General features: G+C 60.9%; 3 protein-coding genes across 8 annotated transcripts in view; 1 reads left to right on the top strand and 2 right to left on the bottom strand.

The window, feature by feature from the left end:
* Positions 1 to 2,229: 2,229 nt before the first annotated feature.
* Positions 2,230 to 12,824, top strand: CCDC120 (coiled-coil domain containing 120). Of its 4 annotated transcripts, XM_044911741.1 has the most exons (13): positions 2,230 to 2,508; positions 2,651 to 2,733; positions 2,867 to 3,030; positions 6,137 to 6,282; positions 6,412 to 6,502; positions 6,646 to 6,779; positions 7,444 to 7,584; positions 7,904 to 8,198; positions 8,555 to 8,617; positions 8,899 to 9,073; positions 9,207 to 9,305; positions 10,292 to 11,212; positions 11,688 to 12,824. In XM_044911741.1, exons 4-13 carry the CDS (start codon positions 6,220 to 6,222, stop codon positions 11,800 to 11,802), a joined length of 2,097 nt encoding a protein of 698 aa, XP_044767676.1. In that variant the 5' UTR covers positions 2,230 to 2,508; positions 2,651 to 2,733; positions 2,867 to 3,030; positions 6,137 to 6,219; the 3' UTR covers positions 11,803 to 12,824. The 4 variants fall into 4 exon arrangements, with proteins under 4 accessions (XP_044767676.1, XP_044767678.1, XP_044767679.1 ...); XM_044911743.1 differs by lacking the exons at positions 2,230 to 2,508; positions 2,651 to 2,733; positions 2,867 to 3,030 and adding an exon at positions 3,664 to 3,755 and having other exon boundaries at positions 6,137 to 6,236; positions 10,292 to 12,824; XM_044911744.1 differs by lacking the exons at positions 2,230 to 2,508; positions 2,651 to 2,733; positions 2,867 to 3,030; positions 6,137 to 6,282 and adding an exon at positions 3,664 to 3,755 and having other exon boundaries at positions 10,292 to 12,824.
* A 433-nt stretch (positions 12,825 to 13,257) lies between these two features.
* On the bottom strand, positions 13,258 to 16,153 carry PRAF2 (PRA1 domain family member 2). The gene is made up of 3 exons (XM_044911775.1): positions 15,857 to 16,153; positions 14,476 to 14,693; positions 13,258 to 14,072 (listed from the first exon to the last, which is right to left on the bottom strand). The coding sequence occupies exons 1-3, from the start codon at positions 16,033 to 16,035 to the stop codon at positions 13,933 to 13,935; spliced, it is 537 nt and encodes a 178-aa protein (XP_044767710.1). The 5' UTR covers positions 16,036 to 16,153; the 3' UTR covers positions 13,258 to 13,932.
* A 395-nt stretch (positions 16,154 to 16,548) lies between these two features.
* Positions 16,549 to 20,324, bottom strand: part of WDR45 (WD repeat domain 45) — a 5,278-nt gene continuing 1,502 nt past the window's right edge. Inside the window, exons 2-11 of one of the 3 annotated variants that reach the window (XM_044911880.1) lie at positions 20,143 to 20,214; positions 19,942 to 20,016; positions 19,748 to 19,852; positions 18,754 to 18,859; positions 18,537 to 18,631; positions 17,960 to 18,039; positions 17,662 to 17,870; positions 17,478 to 17,579; positions 17,251 to 17,396; positions 16,549 to 17,007 (exon numbers count right to left, since the gene is read on the bottom strand). In XM_044911880.1, coding sequence (XP_044767815.1) covers positions 16,898 to 17,007; positions 17,251 to 17,396; positions 17,478 to 17,579; positions 17,662 to 17,870; positions 17,960 to 18,039; positions 18,537 to 18,631; positions 18,754 to 18,859; positions 19,748 to 19,852; positions 19,942 to 20,016; positions 20,143 to 20,214 — 1,100 coding nt within the window. In that variant the 3' untranslated portion in view covers positions 16,549 to 16,897. The remainder of the gene's footprint in view (positions 17,008 to 17,250; positions 17,397 to 17,477; positions 17,580 to 17,661; positions 17,871 to 17,959; positions 18,040 to 18,536; positions 18,632 to 18,753; positions 18,860 to 19,747; positions 19,853 to 19,941; positions 20,017 to 20,142; positions 20,215 to 20,324) is intronic. The other 2 variants (XM_044911882.1, XM_044911881.1) reach the window with 2 other exon arrangements.

Raw genomic sequence — 20,324 nt, 5'->3', positions numbered from 1 at the left:
AGGTCTGGATCATGTTTCCAGCCTGGCTAGGTTGGGGGCTGCCCCATGTCGAGGTGGGGGGTGTGGTGAGCAAACATGCAGGGGTGGGGGACTCAGGAGTATGTGTGACTCTTCCATGTCACGTTACCCCCATCTCCTAGTCCTGATCCTGGGTGTGCATGATTTCTGCTTTCCTGGCCTGAAAAAGTCCATTCCAGGCCAGAGGCTTCAGGGCTTGGTAGGGGTGGGATGGGGGTGGGGGGTGGGGGGTGGGTTCTATCCTCCTTCTCTCAGCTGTAAGCAGTACAAATTTCGGTGCTAAGTCCATCCCACCTCTGGGGGGCAGGTGTGTTTGTGTTTGTGTGTATGTGGAGGGGGTGTGTGTGTGTCACTGGGTGTTAGAATCAGTCCTATCCAGTAGTGACAATAACAGCAAGAACAATACAGGGTTCTCTCACTGAATCTCCTTGATTCTGAGGACAGGCAGGGAGAATTTGGATAGCGAGAAGGTAATGTGTTATTCAGTTGTGTTTTGTTCCTGCATTTGTCATAGAGAGTAATGAGAGCTCAAATAACGAGATACTAGACCCATCTCTCTTTTTTTAATTATTTAATTTATTTTTTAAGATTTTATTTACTTATTTGACAGAGAGAGAGACAGCGAGAGAGGGAACACAAGCAGGGGGAGTGGGAGAGGGAGAAGCGGGCTCTCCGCGGAGCAGGGAGCCCGATGCGGGGCTCGATCCCAGTACCCTGGGATCATGACCTGAGCCGAAGGCAGACACTTAACGACTGAGCCGCCCAGGCGCCCCACTAGACCCATCTCTTATCTGAAACGTTTATCCAAACCTTTTTTTTTTTTAAGTAGGCTCCACGCCTAGCGTGGAGCCCAACTCAGGGCTTGAACTCATGACCCTGAGATCAAGACCTGAGCTGAGATCAGAGTCAGATGCTTAACCGACTGAGCCACCCAGGTGCCACTATCCAAACGTATTAATAACAACACAAGCGTTCTTCGTTGTCCCAATGTCTCTTTGGCACCTGACTTCTGAGAGGGAGAGCTCGGATAATTCAGGCAGTGAAAGATACCAAGTTATCTGAAGGGTTTTTTGCTTTTGCGTTTTACATAATGAGTGGGGAGGGTTCAGATAATGAGGGATAACTGCTCCAGCTAAAAAATATATTCAAATCAATTCATTTCCCTGAGCTCCAGCGGCAGGAGTTGGGATAGTAAGAGGACTGTGTTGTGTGAATATATTTGGTTCCTGCATTTTGCCTGGTGAGTAAGGGAAGCTCAGAGAGTATGGGACACCAGTTCTATCTCAAAGGTGTATCCAGATCCATTCAGTTCCTGTATGTGGATAGTGAGTGTTTGGAGAATTTATCTGAATAGGTTTGGTTCCTGCATTTTTGACGTTGAGTAGCGAGAGGTCTGATAATTATGGAAAACAACTCTGTTTCAAATATGTCTGGTTTGATAGTTAGGGAGGGTTCAATGTCTGTGGCAAGTAGGGAGGGTTTGGAGGCTGAAGGATACCAACTCTGTCTCAGCAGTGCATCTGAATACATTTAGTTCCTGATTTTGAATAGTGAGAGTTGGGACAAGTTTATTGGCTGGAAAACAGCTCTGTTTCAGATTTATCAGGTGAAGCTGAAGGATACCAGCTCTGTCTCAAAAAAAAAAAAAAAAAATACACACACACACTTGATTCCTGAGTTTGGATTGGGAGGAATGTTGTCATTATGACAGCCAATACCTATCCAGCAGTTACCAAGGGCCAGTGACCGTGCTAGGCACGCTGTGAGTGTCGTAACTCACGTCATGCTCGCAACAGTCCTGTGAAGTACATCCTGTTGTCATCACCCCCGTTTTACAGATGAAGACGCTGAGGCAAAGAGAGGATAAGTGACTTGTCGGGGCAGCCGTCGGTGGCAGGGCGGGGTTGGATCCCAGAGCCGGGCTGGCTACCCCTACAGGAGGCCGCGTGGGGCTCAGGTCCCAGCTGGGGCGGGGCCTAGAGGTTGGCCATCTTGCAGGCCAAGGACGTGTGCGGGTGATTCTGCCCCACCTGTCTGCTTGGCCCTGCTCTCCCCTCCTTACTCCTGCCCCAGCCCACCTCTGCATGGGCTTACTATTGTTGTTATTGCCCGTCATTAATGACGTGGTGTGAGTTTCCTTGTACTTTGAAATGCCTTCCAAAGCGACTGTGGCCTCTGTCGGCCCTATAACCGCTGTTTACCCATTTTACAGATGAGGAAAGCCAAGCCTTGATACTCAGTCTGCATTGCCAGCCAGAGATGCCCTCGGCCCTCTCAGCTCTGGTTTCATAAGTGTCCCTCTTCCCAGCATTCTTGCTGTCCCACAAGAGGCGGGAGAGGCCATGGCTGAGGGGACACTCCCCATTGACACCCAGCCACCCACCTTATGGCTGCTGCCTTCACCAGCCCTAGGCAGTGAAGGGGGGAGAAGGCGGCGGGTGAAAAGAACCTTTGTGTCCCACGCCAGAAATCTCACCCCCAGGAAGAGAGGTGGGCAGGGTGGCGGGAGGCCTTGGTGGCACGCATATACATATATGGGGCGGGGCATTGCTTCTACAGGGCTCCCCTCCACGCTTGGCCCCCCCGCCGAGTGGGGAGGGAGCTTTCCTCACTCTGCTCTTTCACGTCACAGCCTGGGCTGCTGCGGGGGCCCGGGTTGGGCTTGGGCCCTGAGGTCACAGAACAGATGGTCCCAAATGGAGCACAGGATGTGTGGTATGTGCCGGGGCAGGCCAGAGCCCTCAATTTCCTTGACTCTGGCCAGAAATGCCCAAGGGGGAGGAGTGGGGCAGAGCCAGCCTGGATGTGAAGAAGCATGAGCCCCCTCCCCACTCCTCCTCCCTTGCAGGAGTAGCCTCTGTCCGCCTCCAGCCCAGGACCCGGCCCCCCGAGTTCTGAGTCCACCTGCTCTTAGGCCTCTGTGATCAGAATCAGGCCTCTTCACCTCTCCAAGCCCCAGCTTCCACATCTATGAGCTGGCTATGAAGAGCTGGGTCTGCGTCATCCTCCCAGGTTCGTAGGGACCAGGAGGGGTGAAAACATGCGTGTTTTGTCAGTTTGCTGGGATGATTTCCTCTGGAGGTGCAGAAGGTAGTAGGGTCTTGAAGCCCCGGTCTTTCCTTTGAGAAGCTGACCTCCTCTGTCCCCAGTTTGGGAAACTGGTACCTCAGTGAGGGTGGCAGTCCCCCCAAGACCTTCTCCCACCCGTGCCTTGTCCTGGGAGGGAAGGTAGGGGCCTCAGGCATGTGATGCTTGCTGCCAAGAGACACACACTCGATTTACACCCGCGTGCCTAACGCGTCCCCAGAACTCCATCCCCAGCTCCCAGGTAATACCCTTGGGTGGGCAGGGTCTCGTGGGCATGCGGGTAGGACCGGAGGCAGCCCCACTCCCACATCCCTTAGCCCTTCTTCCTTAGTTCTCTACTAGGTGACTGGGGTGAGCGGGGACGTCTGGGCTCTTTTCTCGGCCATGCTGGACACCCTGAAGGGTCCCGGCCCTGAGATTGTCCCTAAGGGTGTCCTGAGCCCTGGTGACAGGCAGGCAAGGGTTAAGAGGTATGCGCCGGCCCAGTCCCTGGCCAGGTAGGCTGGGCTATTGCCTAGTGGGAGGCGGCCTAGGCGTCCGCCCCTGTGCTCGCCGCTTGCTCGCTGCCACCACCAGCTGGAACAGGGCCTGGCTGGGACAGCTGTTTTTTGAGGTACCTGAGGCCACCCCACAGCACCTCTCTGGCGTTGGTGAGCACCTGGGAACAGGGGGCCCAGGGGCAGGGTGGGGGGAGAAGGGTGTAGGGTGTACTACGGCTTCCCATGGGAGAAAGCCAGGTCTGTGCGAGGGGCGCAGCGAAGGAGGAGGGCCTGAGCAGAGGAGCGAAGCCCAAAATGTCCAATTTCCTCTCCTGGCATGAAGCCGATTCCTTGCCAGAAATGAACGAGAAGAAGGGATGGGGTAGAAGAGAAGCCAGAGTCCCCCTTCTCCCTGTCCCCCTTCCTCCCCCTGGGGAGTAGCCTCTGCCTTCCTGCAACCTGGGGCCTCGCCCCTGGGGAAAGCCCGGACCTGGCTGTTGAGAAACTGCTTGCCGACACCAGCCTGCCTCCATCTGTTTGCCCAGAGTGGGGGGCAGTCCCGGGCACTGGGAGTTTGTATTTGCCCCAATAGCGGCAAGATCGGGGAATGCGGGGTCCCACTGAGGGTGGTAGGGCGCCACCCAGGTGAGGCGTCTCGGTTGTAAACAGTCATTACAGCCAGGAATTTCTTTCTCGGTTGTGCTGTCAGAAGGGCAGACCTGAAAAACCTGCTGGGCCCGCCTCTGGGTGTGTGGGGGGGTCCCCTCTGCAGCTCTCCTGCTGCGGCCCGTCAGGCGACAGGACTCAGGGGCTGGGGGAGGTAGTTAGGGAAGGGGACTGCTGGGATCCCCCTTCTCTCCATCTCCAGGTGGGGATGGGGCAGTTCTGGACCCTAAGGCGAAGGTGCAGAGGGCAGGCAAGCGGAGGCAGGGGTTTGGGAGCTGGGTGTGAGGGTGTGGGGCATTGACCCTGTGTCTAGCCTACCTGGTGACCCCATGACTCAGGCCCTAGCTATGTCCCCGAGGTCAGGCTGACAGGGTGGAGTCGGGGTTCCTGTCTAGACCCCGTGTTGACTTCCAGGATGCCGTGAGCTCCCAGAGAAGGGAGGCTCAAGGCAGCCCAGCGTGGGATGTGGGACCAATCCTGGTGAATGGGCCCATCGGTGAGGCGTTGAAGTTCCTGTTGGGGTGGAGCCCTGGGAGAGTTCCTCAAGCTTAACCGGGGGCTGGAGAAGAAGGAGCTCCAGAGCTTCGGGGCCCAAGAGGCTGAGCTGGGACCTCAAGGAAACCCTGCTGTGCTGGGCAATGTCAGGCCTTGGAGGGTGGGCATCTGCAGGGCACGTGTTGCTGCCTGGGTGTGCAGAAAGGCTTTGGGGACTGACCCCTGCCACTGAGGTTGAGGACAGGGAACCCCTGTTTTCTGGGAGCCGGTAGCAGGACTGGTGACACCACACTAGCAGCTTGGCTGCATCCCGCAACGGATGGATGGGGAAGGGGCTCGAACCCACACCTCCTTGGCCGTCTGGGTCTCCTCCACACCTGGCCACCACGGCAAGCTGGGGATTAGGAGGGGCAGGGGCCTCTGTGGCCTCATGAGGCCCTCCCAGTTGCCTGCTGCCCGCCCCAGGTCAGGCCAGGTGGTGGGAGGTGATGTCACCTGGCTCCCCAGCTGGGGACGGAGCAGGATGTGGGAGGGAAGGAGCAAACTCCAGAGGAGGGGACGAGGGCAGGGCTGGCAGCCAGCCAAGGCAGGCTCTCTGGTCAGCCAGGGTGTCTGGGGACACAGAAGGAAGTAGGAGGCAGGAGGCTTGTTATCTGCGGCTGTGGACTTTGCTGCTCACCGTCCCAGCGGGGGTGACTCCCCTCTGCCCGGGACGGGACCAGGACCGACTGGGGTGGGCAGAGGGGCTGGAGGGGTCCTGGAGCCGAGTGAACACTCTCCCTATGGCACCGGGGCCGCAGGACAGAGTCAGGACAGGTAGAGACCCACAGATCTGGGCTAGATCCCTAGCCTGGCTCTCTCACTTATGCGACAGCCATTCATTGAGCGCTCACTGCTCGCTCAGAAGTGTTCTGAGTGCCAGAGATCCCATGAAAACAGGACAGGTATGTTTCTTGTCCTCGAGAATGTGCAAGGGAAGCACAGTCTCTTGCTGGACAGCAGTTGTGAGGGGACCCGGGTGGGGGCCCACCGCTGGAAGTGACACGTAAGCCCCAGCATGTAAGTGCGAACCAGGGGCCAGAGAGGTGAGGCATGGCAAAGAGCACTCCAGACAGCAGCCGCAGCCTGGGCAAAGGCCCTGAGGCCTGCCAGGCCGGGAGCTTATGAGGAATTGGTGAGGTTGGAACAGCTCCTCGGGGGAGGGTCAGGCCTTCTGTGCCTTACTGTCCTCATCTCGGAAATGGGGGCAATAATCACAGAACTGCCATCAAAGGGTGGTTGAAAGATTCAGTGTGGCATGGAAGGTGACTGTTCCAAGACCCAGGTGCTTCATCAGGGCCCCCCCGTTGTTAGAGTTGGTTCAATCTATACCGTTAATTCTCCCTCCCTAGGTAAGACTCCTGACTGCGGCCCATGGGCCTCTGAGGAGGCGTCGTAAGTCCGCCCAGCTCCCCACGTGCTGTGCTTCCACTCAATGGGAAGGGAGCCGAGGTACCAGGGCCCAGTGGGGCCAGACACTGCCACAGAGGCTGAGAGGGCAGGCCAATCAGGAGGGCGGGGTCAGGGGACCCCTTACTCACAGCTAGGCTGCGGGACGTTGGGTCGGGGCAGGGGTTGGGGGGACGCAGGACGTGCTTCCTTAATGGCTCCTGTGCGTCCCTGCCAGGCCCTGTCCAGCGATCAGCCACGGCCTCTCGACGGCACCAGGATGGAAGTCAAAGGTCAGCTGATCAGCTCTCCCACCTTCAGTGCCTCAGGTGGGTGGCTGGTTCCCTGCTCTGCCTCTTCCCCTGCTCTGAGTCACCACCTGCCTACTTGGAAAGGGTTGGTCCTTGGCCCCACGCTGCGCCAGGATGCCCTGGCTGATCTTTGCTCGGAACTTTGCTCCCTCCGTGTCTAGCTGCCCTGTTCGGAGAGGCTGCCCCCCAGGTGAAGTCAGAGCGTTTGCGGGGACTGCTCGACCGGCAGCGAGCCCTGCAGGAGGCCCTGAGCCTGAAACTTCAGGAGCTCCGCAAAGTGTGTCTCCAGGAGGCGGTGAGGGCCTGGTCCTAAGTGTCTGGTGGGCGGGGGGGTGAGGAGCCAGGGCCCCTAGGCAGGCAGGTGGGGGTGGCGAGTGCTGAGCCACCTGCCTGAGCTGTAGATTCCCTGTCACCCTCTAGCTCCTCAAAGCTCAACTTCGACGTCTTAGAGTCAGGAAAATCTGGCAGGGCAGGCCCCCAATTCCCTATCAGCAATTTGAAATCCCCAAACCCTCCAAAACAATAGTTATTTCCAAAATCTGGCAGTAAAACCTGACCTGAACTGACAAGGGGTGAGTTACGATTTTGACTTACCCCTCTTGGTGTGAACGTCTACACAGTCGGCCAGGAACGCTAACGCAGTTCACAGCATGCGGCCCGGGGCCCTGAGGGGAGGGTGACAGGATATGCAGCGTATAGACCGCGTCGCCTTTACGAGAAATAAGAAATTCCAGGTTCCAAAGCAGGTCTCCCGACCTCCCACACCCACGGCCCCAGGGATTTGGGCCACCTGTCGGAGGGTGGGGGGGCGACCTGGGAGGGAGGAGGAGAAGCGGCAGGCGTGGGGTGCTGGGCGTTACTGAGCTGCTAGTAGGACTTGCGGAGCTTCCGCCGTCATTCCCGCTTTGCGCCATTCCCCCAGCTAACCCTCGGTAGTCTCTGCCCCCGGCCCCCACCAGGAGCTGACCGGCCAGCTGCCCCCCGAGTGCCCGCTGGAGCCTGGGGAACGGCCCCAGCTGGTCCGCCGGCGGCCCCCTGCAGCCCGAGCCTACCCTGCATCGCACCCCAACCCAGCACACCGCTCCTTGTGCCCTGCTGAGGTGAACAGAGGGGCTTGGGGAGCAAGGTGGGGGAGGGACAGGTACAGAGGCGGCGCTGGGGTTGCGGCCAGGGCAGGGAGAGGCGAAGGTGACAAGGAAGCGGCTGGAGGGAGGTGGGATCCGGCTCTGGGGGAGGGTGCTGGGCCCCGTCCTAAGCTTCTCACCCTCAGGCAGAGGGATGTGTCTAGTCCCTACCCGAGGCAGGCCCCACCTGCGGAAGAAATGAGCTCCGCCCCAGGCCGGGCCCCGCCCCCGGGTCCCTGTGCCCGGCCGGCTAGCACATGTGGTCCCGTCCTGCCCCGTCGGGCGCGCCCCGCAGGAGCTGGCTCTCGAGGCCCTGGAGCGCGAGGTGTCCGTGCAGCAGCAGATCGCGGCCGCCGCCCGCCGCCTGGCCTTGGCCCCCGAGCTGAGCGGCGAGCAGCGCCGGCGCCGGCGCCAGGTGCAGGCAGATGCGCTGCGGAGGCTGCACGAGCTGGAAGAACAGCTGGGGGACCTCCGGGCCCGCCTTGGCCTCCCGGGGCTCCCCCCGCCACAGCCGCTGGCCCTGGCCGCGGGGGCCGTCGCCGCCGCCCAGGGAATGTGCCTGGGCACGCGCCTCGCTCAGCTCAGCCAAGGTGAGCTGCCCGCCCCGCCGCGGCCCGGGCGAAGGGGGAGCGTGGGCGGGGGCCGAGGGGCGGGGGCGGGGGCGGGGCGGGGAGACGGCCCGGCCGAGTGGGAGCCAGGCGGGACTGGAGGGCCCCGACCGTAAGGGCGGTCGTGACAAACTGGCTCTGTGGCAAGGGTGGGGCCCCTGGGAACTTGACCAGGTGGCCCCAGGAAAACGAGGAGCCAAGCCGCGGGTGGTCTTGGATTCAGGTAAAGGTGGGTTCTTGGGAAGGAACGGGCCGGGGAGGAGACCGTCGGGGGCCGGAAGGGGACGGCACCCAGGCCTTGCCTTGAAAGGCCCGGGTCTCCCCCTTCTCGCCTGTAGAGGACGTAGTTCTGCACTCGGAGAGCAGCTCCCTCTCGGAGTCTGGGGCCAGCCATGATAATGGTGAGGACTCCTGTCCCCCAAACCCGCCCATCCTTTGATGCTCAGCCCCGCCACTCCCTCTGTAACCCCTCCTGAGCCAGGCCCCATCCTCGCATGGGGCCCCCATCTTTCTTGCTTCTCGCTGCCCAGCTCATGATCCCCAGTTCCAGCCTCGAGCCTTAGCTCCTGCCCCGCCCTCTGCCGCTGCCTGCCCCGCCCCCCCGTCCCTGCCCACAGCCCTGCCCGCAGCCCATCTGGCCCCCCCTCATTGGCTTTTCCCCCACTTTCCGCCTTCCTCCCAGAGGAGCCACGTGGCTGCTTCCCTCTGGCCGAGCGCCCCTCACCACCCAAGGCCTGGGACCAGCTGCGGGCCGTATCTGGGGGCAGCCCTGAGCGGCGAACCCCATGGAAACCACCCCCGTCAGATCTTTACGGGGATCTGAAGAGCCGGCGGAACTCTGTGGCCAGCCCCACCAGGTGAGGCTGAGCCCCTTCCCTCCCGCCCCCCCCCCCCCCCCCGGGAGCCGGGAGGGGGACCCTAAGCCTGGGCAGGCAGGAGGGCCTGCTGGTGGGTATGGTCTCTAACCTGGGCCTGCCCATCTCTGTCTAGCCCAACGCGCTCGCTGCCCAGGAGTGCCTCCAGTTTTGAGGGGCGAAGCGTGCCTGCCACCCCTGTCCTCACCCGGGGCGCTGGCCCCCAGCTTTGCAAGTAAGGGGACTCTGAGGGTGGGTTTGAGGACTGGAAGAAGAACTGTTAGTTCTGACTAGGAGAGCATTAGCAAAGGGTTGGGATGTGGGAGGCTGCGCTTTGAAAAGTATATTTGGCACAAGTCACTTCCTTTCTCTGAATCTTGGCTCCTCGTCTGTGAGATGGACGTAATATCTGCCTCTGGAGGACGCTGTGGGCATAGTAAGTTCTGGTTAACGTGTACTGAGCGCCTAACATCTGCTGGGAAGCCGTGTTCTGCACAGTATAGATCCCTGTAATTGTCCTAAGATCCCCGCCAGGTAGGTGCTGTCGTTATTCCCATTTTATGGATGAGGAGCCTGAGGCACAGAACGGTTAAGTGACTTGGTAGTAGACCGAAGACCTGGTGTTTGAACCCAGGCTGGTTTGCTTCTAGAGTCCGTGCTTTGAACCGCTGCACTCTCCTACTTCTTGAACAAATACTTGCTAAGCGCCTGCTTTTCCCAGGCTGTGAGCAGAACAAAGTCCCTGTCCTTCTGGCACTCAAATCCTGTGAACGGTGGCTGATAGTTCGGGATGGTTCAGACACACGGGGGGCAAGGAGGGGAGGACAGAGAGTTCAGGAAGTTGGATTCCAGGCCCAGGGATTAGGACCCCACTGTGGAGGGGGCGGGGAGCTGTGAGACACACCCCCGCAGGGCAGGGGGCCCCAGGCGTTGGGAAGAGCCCTCTGCCGGCCCTCCTCTGTCAGTCCTTCCTCTCCAGCCCTGCACACGCTTACATCTCCTTTGGCACTAACAACTCCCCCCCCCATTCGTCTTCCGTCCCTCTGCCTCCAGCGTGGGACAGAACCTCCGCTGCCTTGTCCGTGTGCCCCACCTAACCCCTTGATACACCAGGTCTCTAACCCTGGGGCCCTTCCGGAGATGCGCAAGTGAGAGCTCAGGAAGAGGCGGGGTCCGGCGGGCGCCCGGCCACTCCCGTCACCCCCACCTCTGCGTCCCCAGACCCGAAGGCCTGCATTCTCGCCAGTGGTCCGGCAGCCAGGACTCCCAGATGGGCTTCCCCCGGGCAGAGCCTGCCTCCGACCGCGCCTCCCTCTTCGCAGCCCGCACCCGTCGCAGCAACAGCTCTGAGGCCCTGCTCGTGGACCGGGCGGCCGGTGGGGGAGCTGGCTCCCCGCCTGCGCCTCTGGCTCCCCCTGCCGCTGGCCCCCCGGTCTGCAAGAGCAGCGAGGTGCTGTACGAGCGCCCCCAACCAACCCCTGCCTTCTCCTCCCGCACAGCTGGCCCCCCAGACCCTCCCCGGGCTGCCCGGCCTAGCTCAGCTGCCCCTGCCTCCCGTGGGGCCCCCCGGCTCCCACCCGTGTGCGGGGACTTCCTCTTGGACTATTCCCTGGACCGGGGCCTGCCCCGCAGTGGCGGCGGCGGTGGGCCAGGCTGGGGGGAGCTGCTGCCTGCAGCTGAGGTCCCAGGAGCCCTCTCCCGCCGGGATGGGCTCCTCACCGTGCTCCCAGGCCCACCACCTGTGTATGCAGCTGACGGCAGCAGCCCCCTCCTCCGCAGCAAGGACCCCCACGCCCGTGCCACCCGCACCAAGCCGTGCGGCCTGCCCCTGGAGGCCGCCGAGGGGCCGGACGTGCATCCGAACCCTCTGCTGTGGATGCCCCCGCCCACCCGGATCCCCCCGGCCGGGGAGCGCATTGGCCACAAGAACCTTGCCCTGGAGGGGCTGCGAGACTGGTACATCCGCAACTCGGGACTAGCCGCCGGGCCGCAGCGGCGGCCTGTGGTCCCCCACGTGGGCCCGCAGCACCCGCCCTTCCTCCATGCCCGCTGCTATGAGGTGGGCCAGGCCCTGTACGGGGCCCCCAGCCAGGCGCCGCTCCCACACTCGAGGAGTTTCACGGCACCCCCTGTCTCCGGCAGGTATGGGGGGGGCTTTTACTGACGGGTAGGGGTCTTTTGAGGCAGATGGCAAGCCAGTCACGGTAGCTAAAGACTCAGACCGCGAGAGAACTAGCCGCCGCCTCGGCCTGGGGTCCTGGGCCCTGCCTGACCTGCATGAGTCCATGGGGTCTCGGTGGAGGGGTGTCTTGGGCCCTGGCAGCGGCGGCAGTTGTCTACCAAGCTGTAGAAGAATTCCAATATTTGAACAAAACAGTGCATGTCAGCTGAAAATGAGCCTTGAAAGCAGGGTGCTGGGAGGAAGGGCCTCCCGGGGCCCTCGCCTTTCTCTTCTTCCTTTGGCCGTGCCCCCATGCTTGCGAGCCTAAAGGTGCTGTCCTGTGCCTGCCTCCGCCTCTTTAACGAGCCTCTTTTCCTCTCTTTCTGTGTCTTGTCCGTCTTTTCCTCTCTTCTCTGTCTTGCCGCCCTGTCCGGATTCCTGCTCCCCCTCCTAAAGATACTACGCGGACTTCCTGTACCCCCCGGAGCTGAGCGCTCGTTTAAGTGACCTGACGCTAGAGGGGGAGCAGCCCTCCAGTTCTGACCCCCAGACCCCGGGGACGCTGGTCTGACCCCTTCTGATACACCCCTTGTTGGCCTGGGCACGACTTTAGTCTGGGGGAGCGCACAGCTGACCTCGCTGAACCCTGGGGTGTGGTTGCTGTCGGTCCTGGGGGGTGCCGACCTGATCTTCCAAGGCCCCTGGCTCCTCGTGGACCCACAAAGGTGTCTGACACCCTGCTTCCCCTCTCACACTGTGCTGGGAACTGGGGCCCTCAGCCAGCTTAAGAGGGGCGATGGTGTAACGGGGACTCCAGGCCCCTTTCTCCATTTCTGTTTACACTTGTGATTTAGGTCTTCACTGTCTTCCCCCAACACTAGACGTTTTATAAAAGGGAAACTGTGATCTCGTCCTGGTTGGGTTCATTCCTGCCCCCACGCCCAGCCTGTTCCATTCAGGAAACCCCACCCCCCTAAAATAAACGGACCATATAGGGTCTCAGGGCCCTTTTCGGGGCAGCCAGGAGACTCTGGTGTGAACAGGACCCCCCGCCACCCCCCACCAGGCCAGTTCTTGAGGAGGTGGGCTCTCTGCCCACATTTGGAAGGACTGAAGTCTGGGTAGGGGGCTTCGGTTCATTTTCCTACCCCCAGGGGCGCCCGAGGGAGCCCCAGTCTTTGTCCGCCTGTCTGTGCCCGTTGCCTGTACCCGCAGGATGAGATGGCCCAGCCCCCGTGCTATCTAGCCCCATCAGGCAGCCGGCCGTGCGGGGGGGGCCGGGGGCAGAGCGGCTGGGTGTGTCACGTCCTGGGATGCTGCGGTGGTGAAGCCTGGCATCCGCTCGATGCCAGTAAAATCCTCAGGTGACCGCTGGCCAAAAGCTGCGTCATGTCTTCCTTGGCTTGCTTTCCACCCACCACTTTTTAAAACAAATCTACACAAGCTGTGTTTTCTGATACCTTTCTGTGACTTTCTGGAGCTGGGGGTCCCCCTATCTCCTTTACCTGGTGTTAAACTTTTCTTTTTCTACCAATGGATCTGGGCCCAAGACACTACCCACACTGGAAGGGGATTTCTACAATAAATGTGTAAACCGAACCCACGTGTCACTCCTCTTGTCTGCCTGGCCTTGGGGGCCCACACCTGCAGTTAGGACCAGGTAATAGATTTTCATGATGCCAGATTATAGAAAACACACACTGGAAACAGCGTGTGATAATGGCGTCCGCTTGGGCTTTACTTGCTGGCATGCGGGGCGAAAGTTCCGCTGTCTGCGCTCAGATCCCTCCCGGCCCCGAACGGGAGCCCTCGGTGATGCAAGTGATGGCCAACGCCGAGCTTTATGGCCTCGTGTTCGTGCTGCTCCAGGGGAACCCCCTGCTTCGAGGACGGGACCGAGAGCTCCCCCCGCCCTTCAGTCCACATACTTGACAGCGACCTAGGCAGAGAGAGTCCAGCGGAACTGAAAAGCAGAAGGCCACTTCTGGCCACTGAAATGCACGGACCTGACCCCGAAGCCCACGTTGGCTTGAGCGATGCAACAGCCTTTATTGTTGCGGTAACACTGATTACATATGCCCCATTCCGGGTCAGGGCTACCCCAACCCCATCCCACCCCTTGGTCCTCATCACTCCACTTTGGAGAGGGGGCAGAATCCCTAAGCAGAGCTGGAGAGAGGCAAGTGGGTCATCCAGAACCACGCGTTCAACAGGGTCAGGATGCCTGAATCCTCTGTCCTGATGGGGGCTGGGAACATTGGGACCCGGGTTCAAGATTTGGCAATGCCCTGACTTGGTTTCAAAGCTGGGGTAGGGTCTGGAAAAGCCTTATTAGCCCCAGGTTCAAGAGAATGCCTTGGTCCCAGATCCCAGCTTTGGGGCTGAGCATGGGAGATGGGTGGGTCCCAGATTGGGGGTGGGGGAGTATCTCTGGGTCCAGAGTTTGAGGTTGGCCACAGATGCCCTGGGCTCCAAGCCCCAAGTTCAGGGCTGGGGAAGAGTGGTCCCCTAGGTAACAGGGGGCTGGGTAGGAGGGATATCCCAATTTTGGACCTGGGGTGGGGAGGGTCGCAGATGTCCTCTGGTTTTTGAACTGGACGGGGCCCTCTACTTCAAGGGCTGGGAAAGGGCTCTGGGTCCCGGTATACAGGGCCAGGGTGGGGGTGGCATTCTCCAGGTCTTGGGTACAGATCCCAGACCCCTAGGATCCAGCCTCCTGCTCTTGTCCCAGCGCTTCCAGTAGCAGCCCCATTGGCGTCCGCTTGAGACCAATACTCTCAATCTTGTTCTCGATCTTGTTCTTGAGGTTTCGCAGGCGCAGCGAGGCGTGCACCAGAATCACTGTGGGCAGTGCCGAGAGGAGTGGGGTCAGTGGGCTGAGACCTCAGCTTTTAGCCAATGGGGGCCCACAGAGGGGAACTGGAGCACGGGCAGGCCGGCAGAGTGGTCAGTGGTCAGGATGCCTGCGATCGGAAAGCGTGGCCGAGTAAGGAGCCTTGCGACAGGGGCGGGGCAGGGAGGGCGCAAGGTAACAGGGACGTGGCCGGCGGAAGACACTGAGCACCAGGAGCGCGGCCTGAAAGGGCGCTAGTAAGAGGGGCGTTCCCAGAAGAGGGGAGGCAACGCGGGGGAAGGCGCTCGGGGAAGGCGACGCGTCCCAGCCCCCTCTTAGGGCAGGGCCGGCCTGCCGCTGTGCGCAGGCGCCGGCCGTTGCTCGGGCTATGGCCGGGCAGCGGGTACTCACGAAGCACGGGCCCGGCGACGCTCAGCAGGAAGGTGCAAGCGCCGCCCACGGCCCAGAGGACCAGCAGGCCGACGGCGAGCACTGCGGCCAGGCAGGCGGCGGGGTGACTGCGGCGGCAGCGGCGCACGGCTGCTTGAGTCTCAGCCGCCCACACCAGCGCGCCAAGGGCCACCGTCACCACCAGCGCGCTTAGGAGGGTGTGCAGCGGGCGCACGTACCTGCGAGGACAACGGAACTGAGCTAGCCCGGCCGACGGCGAGAGGGCTGCCCAGCCTCCAAGCCTCCCCGTCCACCCAGTCCCGGGCTCCAAGAGCCCTGGCTCCCCCCTCTCAGGGCCCCCCAGCGCGGCAAAAAACTCCTGCCAGTCCTCTCTCCCCACGGGTCCACCCTCCAGGGCTCCCGACTCCCAGGAGCCCTGGGGGCCCTCATTTCCTTTTCTTCGATCCTACAGTCCCATCTTCCTTAGCTCTCCCGTTTCAGGCCCTCTCATGCCGCTAGGCCTAAGCCTCCAGGCTCCCAGCCCTTGCCAGCTCTTTTCTTCCAGCCCTACCCCCCGCGGGGCCCCTCTCTAACCCCTCTCCAACCCCCGCTAGACCCCACCGACCCCGCCCCCAAATCCACCCTTTGAGCCCAACCCTGTAGATTCCTCTTCCAGGCCTTCTGTCTCCAGACATTTCCCTCTCCGCGGGCCCAGAGTCTTTACAAGACCCCTTCCAGGCTTCCTCCCCTTCAAGTCCCCCATCCAGGTCCCCACTCCCTATAGATCTCTCCCTCCATCATTGCTAGAACCCCTTCCACGTTTTCAGTACCACTCTTAACTTCCAGCCCTGCCCAAGTCCCTCCAGGTTCTCCATCCTTCTCTGGTCTCAAGCCTTCCACCTCTGGGTCCTCCCTCTTGGTTCAAGTTCCCCAAGAGGTACTTGCCGCTGGAACGTTCCAATCACAGCCAGGCTCCCCTCCACGCCCAGAGCCTCCGCGAGCCCACCCTCCCAACCCTTCAACTTCACCACATCCCTGTCCCTGTCTCTGCCCAAAGTCCTCCAAGGCCGCCTTAATCGGGCCCCATCACTCACGTCCTCCCCCTCCACCCCCACTTTCACTTTCAGGCCCTCCTTATCTTCAGGTCCACTTCCTTACCCATCTTCCCCTCCAGCACCACATTCTCCATCCTCAGGCCATATCCCACCCAAGGCACTCCTTATAACCGTGTTCGACTTCCTTCAAGTCTCCCCTCCCATGCCCCGGAGATTTTCCATCTCTAATGAACTCGCCCCCTTGCAGCCTTGCATCCCCCTCCGGTTCCTCAAAACCCCACGGGTCCACCCTCCCTGCCCCGCAGGCGTCCCTGGCCAACCGGCGTCTCCCTCCCTCCCTCCCTCACCCAGCCAGAGCGAGACTGAAGCCGAAGCACAGAAGGTAGTTGGTTTGGTAGTAGAGGAGGTTGTTGATGACGCGGTGGCACCATCGCTGCGGGTCGCACGGATCCGGAGCCGCCAGACGCGCCGACCCCAGAACGAAGTCATCCAGGGCGCGTAGCGGTGGCAGCCGCACCTCCGACATCCTGCCGGTCGTTGTAGCTGTACCAGCCAGAAGAGCGGCCGGACTACAACCCCCGTTGCACCCCGCGCCACCGCGAGGGACACCGGGAAATGGAGTCTAGGTCCAACGGCTGCTATCTCAACCACCCAGGCGGACTACGCAGTAGCAATGCACGTGACCGGAAATGTCAGCAACACGCCGGAACTGTAAGGCAGCAGGGGCTGCCGGGAAATCAAGTCGCCGCCGCCGGGCGAGGCGCTCCCACCCATCCCCAGGTGGAGGCGCCCAAGGGGCTGTTCTGAGCCGTGCTGATGGCTCAAGTACACAGTGGTCCGACATTCTAGGACACGCGCACACACACATTCTGGGACATACAGATAGGGGCTGTCAGAAGGACTCGGGCAGGATCCCACTTCCTTCCAAGTCAGGGTCCAAGAGGGCCACACCTACTTGGAAACTCCCGCAGGGCCTTTTCAGCGGCATCTCCTCCGGGTCCCACCCCTGCCCCCCCAGGTCCAGCTCCAGCTCCAGAAACACTATCAAGGGCCTTTTATTCATATTCACCACATTAGAGAGGTCTCTTTCTGGGAAGTTTTAATCCCCACAGGCTGAATTAGGGCACTCCCTCTAGGTCGCTAGCAGTCTTCAGGCTGGGAGTCCCAGGGGGTCTCCTCCCTCCCTGGGTCCCTGGCCTGGCCCTGCAGGCACACAGTCACCAAGAAGTGTTTAGGGACAAGTGAGCTGCTGCGGCACTGCGCTGCTGCGGGCCAGGTGGGCACCGGCCCCATTAACGCTCGCTGCCTGGTAGCTCCCACCGCACTCCTGACCCCCGGAAGGCTTTGCCGTCTACCGCTGTAGGTCCCTCGCACAACCCGCAGTGTCCTTAAAAGTCATCGTCATCACAGATATCAAGGTACACATCGAAAGCCTCTCTGTTGCAGTTTCCATCAGGAGTGAAGACGTATTTGTGGAAGGTCCCATCTACACAGATGGCTGCAGGAAGGGGGAGGGCAGGTAAAAGGTTAAGAGCTGCCGAAGCCACCCACTCCAATCCTCTCCTCGCCGGTGTCCCATGGCCTAGGGTCTACGTCTAGGCCTTTGTCCCCAGGCCTTCCCTCCGGCGATGGAGTTGAGCCGCCCACTCTCTCTCAGGCTTCCCAGGCCCTACAGTTCCGGCAGGTCCAAACTGCGGACTTTCCCACGCAGCACCCCCAGGCAAGAGCTACTCTCACTCACCAATGACGGAGTTGACGTTCTTGGACGTATTGCGACCGAAGGCGCAGATGCAGGCTGACTCGGCAGGCACGGTGAAGCTCGCCAGGCTCCACTGAGAGTCCACGTACTGCCCAATCATAGGCCCCACCTTGCCCACGCGAGCCAGCCTGCAGGCAGCACTGGCTGAGCCCAGGTGGGGGACACGGGCAGGGGTGGGGGCAGGGCCGGGCCGGGCAGGGGGTACTCACGCGGAGCGGCGGTTGAGACGGGTGTCCTTTAGAGCGAAGATATGGACCGTGCCCTTATCACTGGAAGCGCAGAGGAACGAGGAGTCATGGCTGAAGTTGATGCTGGAAGACACACCGGCAATGACGCCCACAGGCCAGGTGGCAGGGGGTCACCAGCCCACCGCACATGCCCTCCTCCGCTCACCAGTACAGGGTGGCAGGGTCAGTGCCCCGGCGCAATTCCACCAGTTTCTCCTTGGACTGTGTGTCAAAAAGGCGAATCAGGGTGCCTTTCTGGGAGGCGGAGGCCACCACCGTGCCCGGCTGGTTCAGGGACACACAGGCCACGTCGCTCTGATGGGCGTTGATGGTGAATGGGGCGGATGAGGTGCCAGGCTTGGTGCTCGCCAGGTCCTGCGGTCGAAGGGGCAGTTTGGGCAGGCAGAGGCCAAGGGCCCGCAAAGGCAGCCCGCCCGCCCACCCTTGCCCACGGGACGGCTCACCACAAGCTGCAGGCTCCCACACTTGTGTCCCGGGAACACCAGCAGCTGTTTCTCCAGGCTGGGGCAGAGATCACAAAGCCCTAGGGTGTGAGGACAAAGTGCTGGGGGAGGGAGGAAGCTGGTGAAGGGGAGGCCGGGGCCAGGCAGTGGGACGGGCAGGGCCTCCCAAGGACGGAAGCTGGGTAAGGGCCCGACTTTGACCTTCCGTGATGTATGGCCCCCACGGAACCCTCAGGGGGCTTGCCGTCCGCTGCGCCCCCCCCAGCAGCAAGGCAGGTTCTCCACCTCCCGACGCAGCTGTGGCAGCCCCAGGAGGGCCCAAGGATCCCTGGCACAGCCACCCGTGTCCTTACTGGCTGTTTCTGCCCTGCTCTCTGGGGGCACCCAGGGGTGGGGAGAGAAAACTGGCTAAGGCACGGAAAGGTGGACAGGCTGGGAATAGGAGCCTCTCTGCACAAGGACTGTCTGCCTGCCCCTTGCCCAGCTTCTCCGGACGCCCCTTGCCTCCCCTCACTTCTGCCCCTCTGCCCCGTCCACTGCCTCCTGCCCTCACACCTGCATATCTGGGTCCTCTCACCCTTGGGGTTGTCCCGAGTGTCAAACTCGAACAGCTTTCGGGGATTGTCGGGGAAGGAGTACACGTAGATGCGGTTCCTCAGCACGATCACAATTCTGTGCGCATCACACAACGCAGGATGTCCATGAGGGGAGGGCAGGATGCCAGTCCAGGACTAACCCTCTTGCCTGCTGTGGGGACCTCCTACCTCCCCCACCCCCGTCCTCCTCAGGCTCACTTGTCATGGCGCATGCGCACAGCCAGCACTGGCTTGGTGAAGGTGAACTCCAGCACCAGCTTGTCCTTGGAGTCCTTGCCCTCCCGGGCATCGTCCCAGATCAGCACTGCTGGGCAGGTGGGTGCGTTGTCGGGGCCAAGGTTTAGGGTGAGGGGCAGCCCTGGTGACACAAGACCCACCCCTACTCCCCATGGGACCTCAACCCACTTGCTTAACCTTTTGCTAACACCAATGTGAGCTTCATCCGGCACGAGCACTGTGGGTGTGATGCCTGAGAGAATAGGTTTCTCAGACTGTTATACTCAGTTACAGATGAAGAAACCGAGGCTCGAGGGGGTTGAGTGTTGGGCCGAGGACTTCACTGCCCATCAGCAACCAGACAGGGACTCATACCCAGGCCTGTAACTTCCCGTTGGGAACTACCTCTGCCTCCAGGCTCCCGGTCCGTACCCCTAGGAGGCTTCTGAGTCCTAGACCTCTGTGACTCGCCTAGGGCCTCTCTTGCCATGTCCCAGGGGGATCAACAAACAGCCTCAGAACAAGATGGCTCCTAGGCCCAAAGCAAGAGGACACTGCGGGAGATGACTCCGAGATTGTATAACCCGTTGGTTGTGTGAATTTGGAAAAGTCCCTTAACCTCTCTGGACCTCAGTTTCTTCATCTGTAAAAATGGGGATAACAATACTTCCTGCCACGTAGTGTCACCATGAGGATTAAATGAGTTAGTATGTGCAGAGTGCTTAGAACAGTAGCGGCTCACAGCAAGCGCTCCATCGGTAAGGACAAGGCACAGAGGAGGAACTCAGTAAGTGTTACGCGAAGGCAAAACGCCCAGCTTCTCAAGCAGTAAGATCCATGCCTTCCAAGCTGGAGGCCTCACTGTGTGACTCTGAGGGGCTCTACCATCTTCATCGGCCAGTGCCGTGGGGTGCCTGGAGGAAGCCAGGATTCTGGGGACTCTGGGCCGAGGGCGGGATGGGATGAGGGCACTTACCTGAGATCTCTGAGAACTTGGGGCTGCTACCACCACCCACCAGGGCCAGCAGATTGGAGCGGTGCAGCATTTCCACCAGGCCCATGCTGCCCACCTGCTCATGGTCTGGACAAGGACCAGGGTGTCAGTAGGGGTGGGAGCCAATGCCCAGCCCGTCCCTTCTGCCCACTGCCCCTCCCCCACCAACGGCTCACCCAGATGCCCCTTCTCCATCAACGGCTCCACGTTGTAGATGCGCACACCAGTCTCCATGGCGCAGCAGAAGCAGCCTGGGGGATGCGGGAAATTCGGGCTGCCTCAAACGATGCCCAGTTGGAAGCTAGGGGCTTAACACCCACCTCTGGCCATTCTTTCCCTCCCTCCCTCCCATCCACAAGGGTGCAAGCCTCTCTCACTTTGGTCTTGGTTGAAACGCAGACTGGTCACTCCTCGAAGTGGCTGCTGAGTCATGGTCCAGGATTGCTTCCCTGGACACAAATGGGGGTAGAGTTGGGAAGAGTCTGGGGTTTGCCCTCCAAGTCCTAGAACTCCTGTCCCCAACTGGTTTTTTCTTCCTCCTCCTCTGTTACCTACTGCC

Source organism: Neomonachus schauinslandi, chromosome X, assembly GCF_002201575.2.
Source record: "Neomonachus schauinslandi chromosome X, ASM220157v2, whole genome shotgun sequence".
Taxonomy (NCBI): Eukaryota; Metazoa; Chordata; class Mammalia; order Carnivora; family Phocidae; genus Neomonachus; species Neomonachus schauinslandi.
Note: the sequence above shows the minus strand (reverse complement) of the source record. Positions and strands in the feature narration are given on the sequence as shown.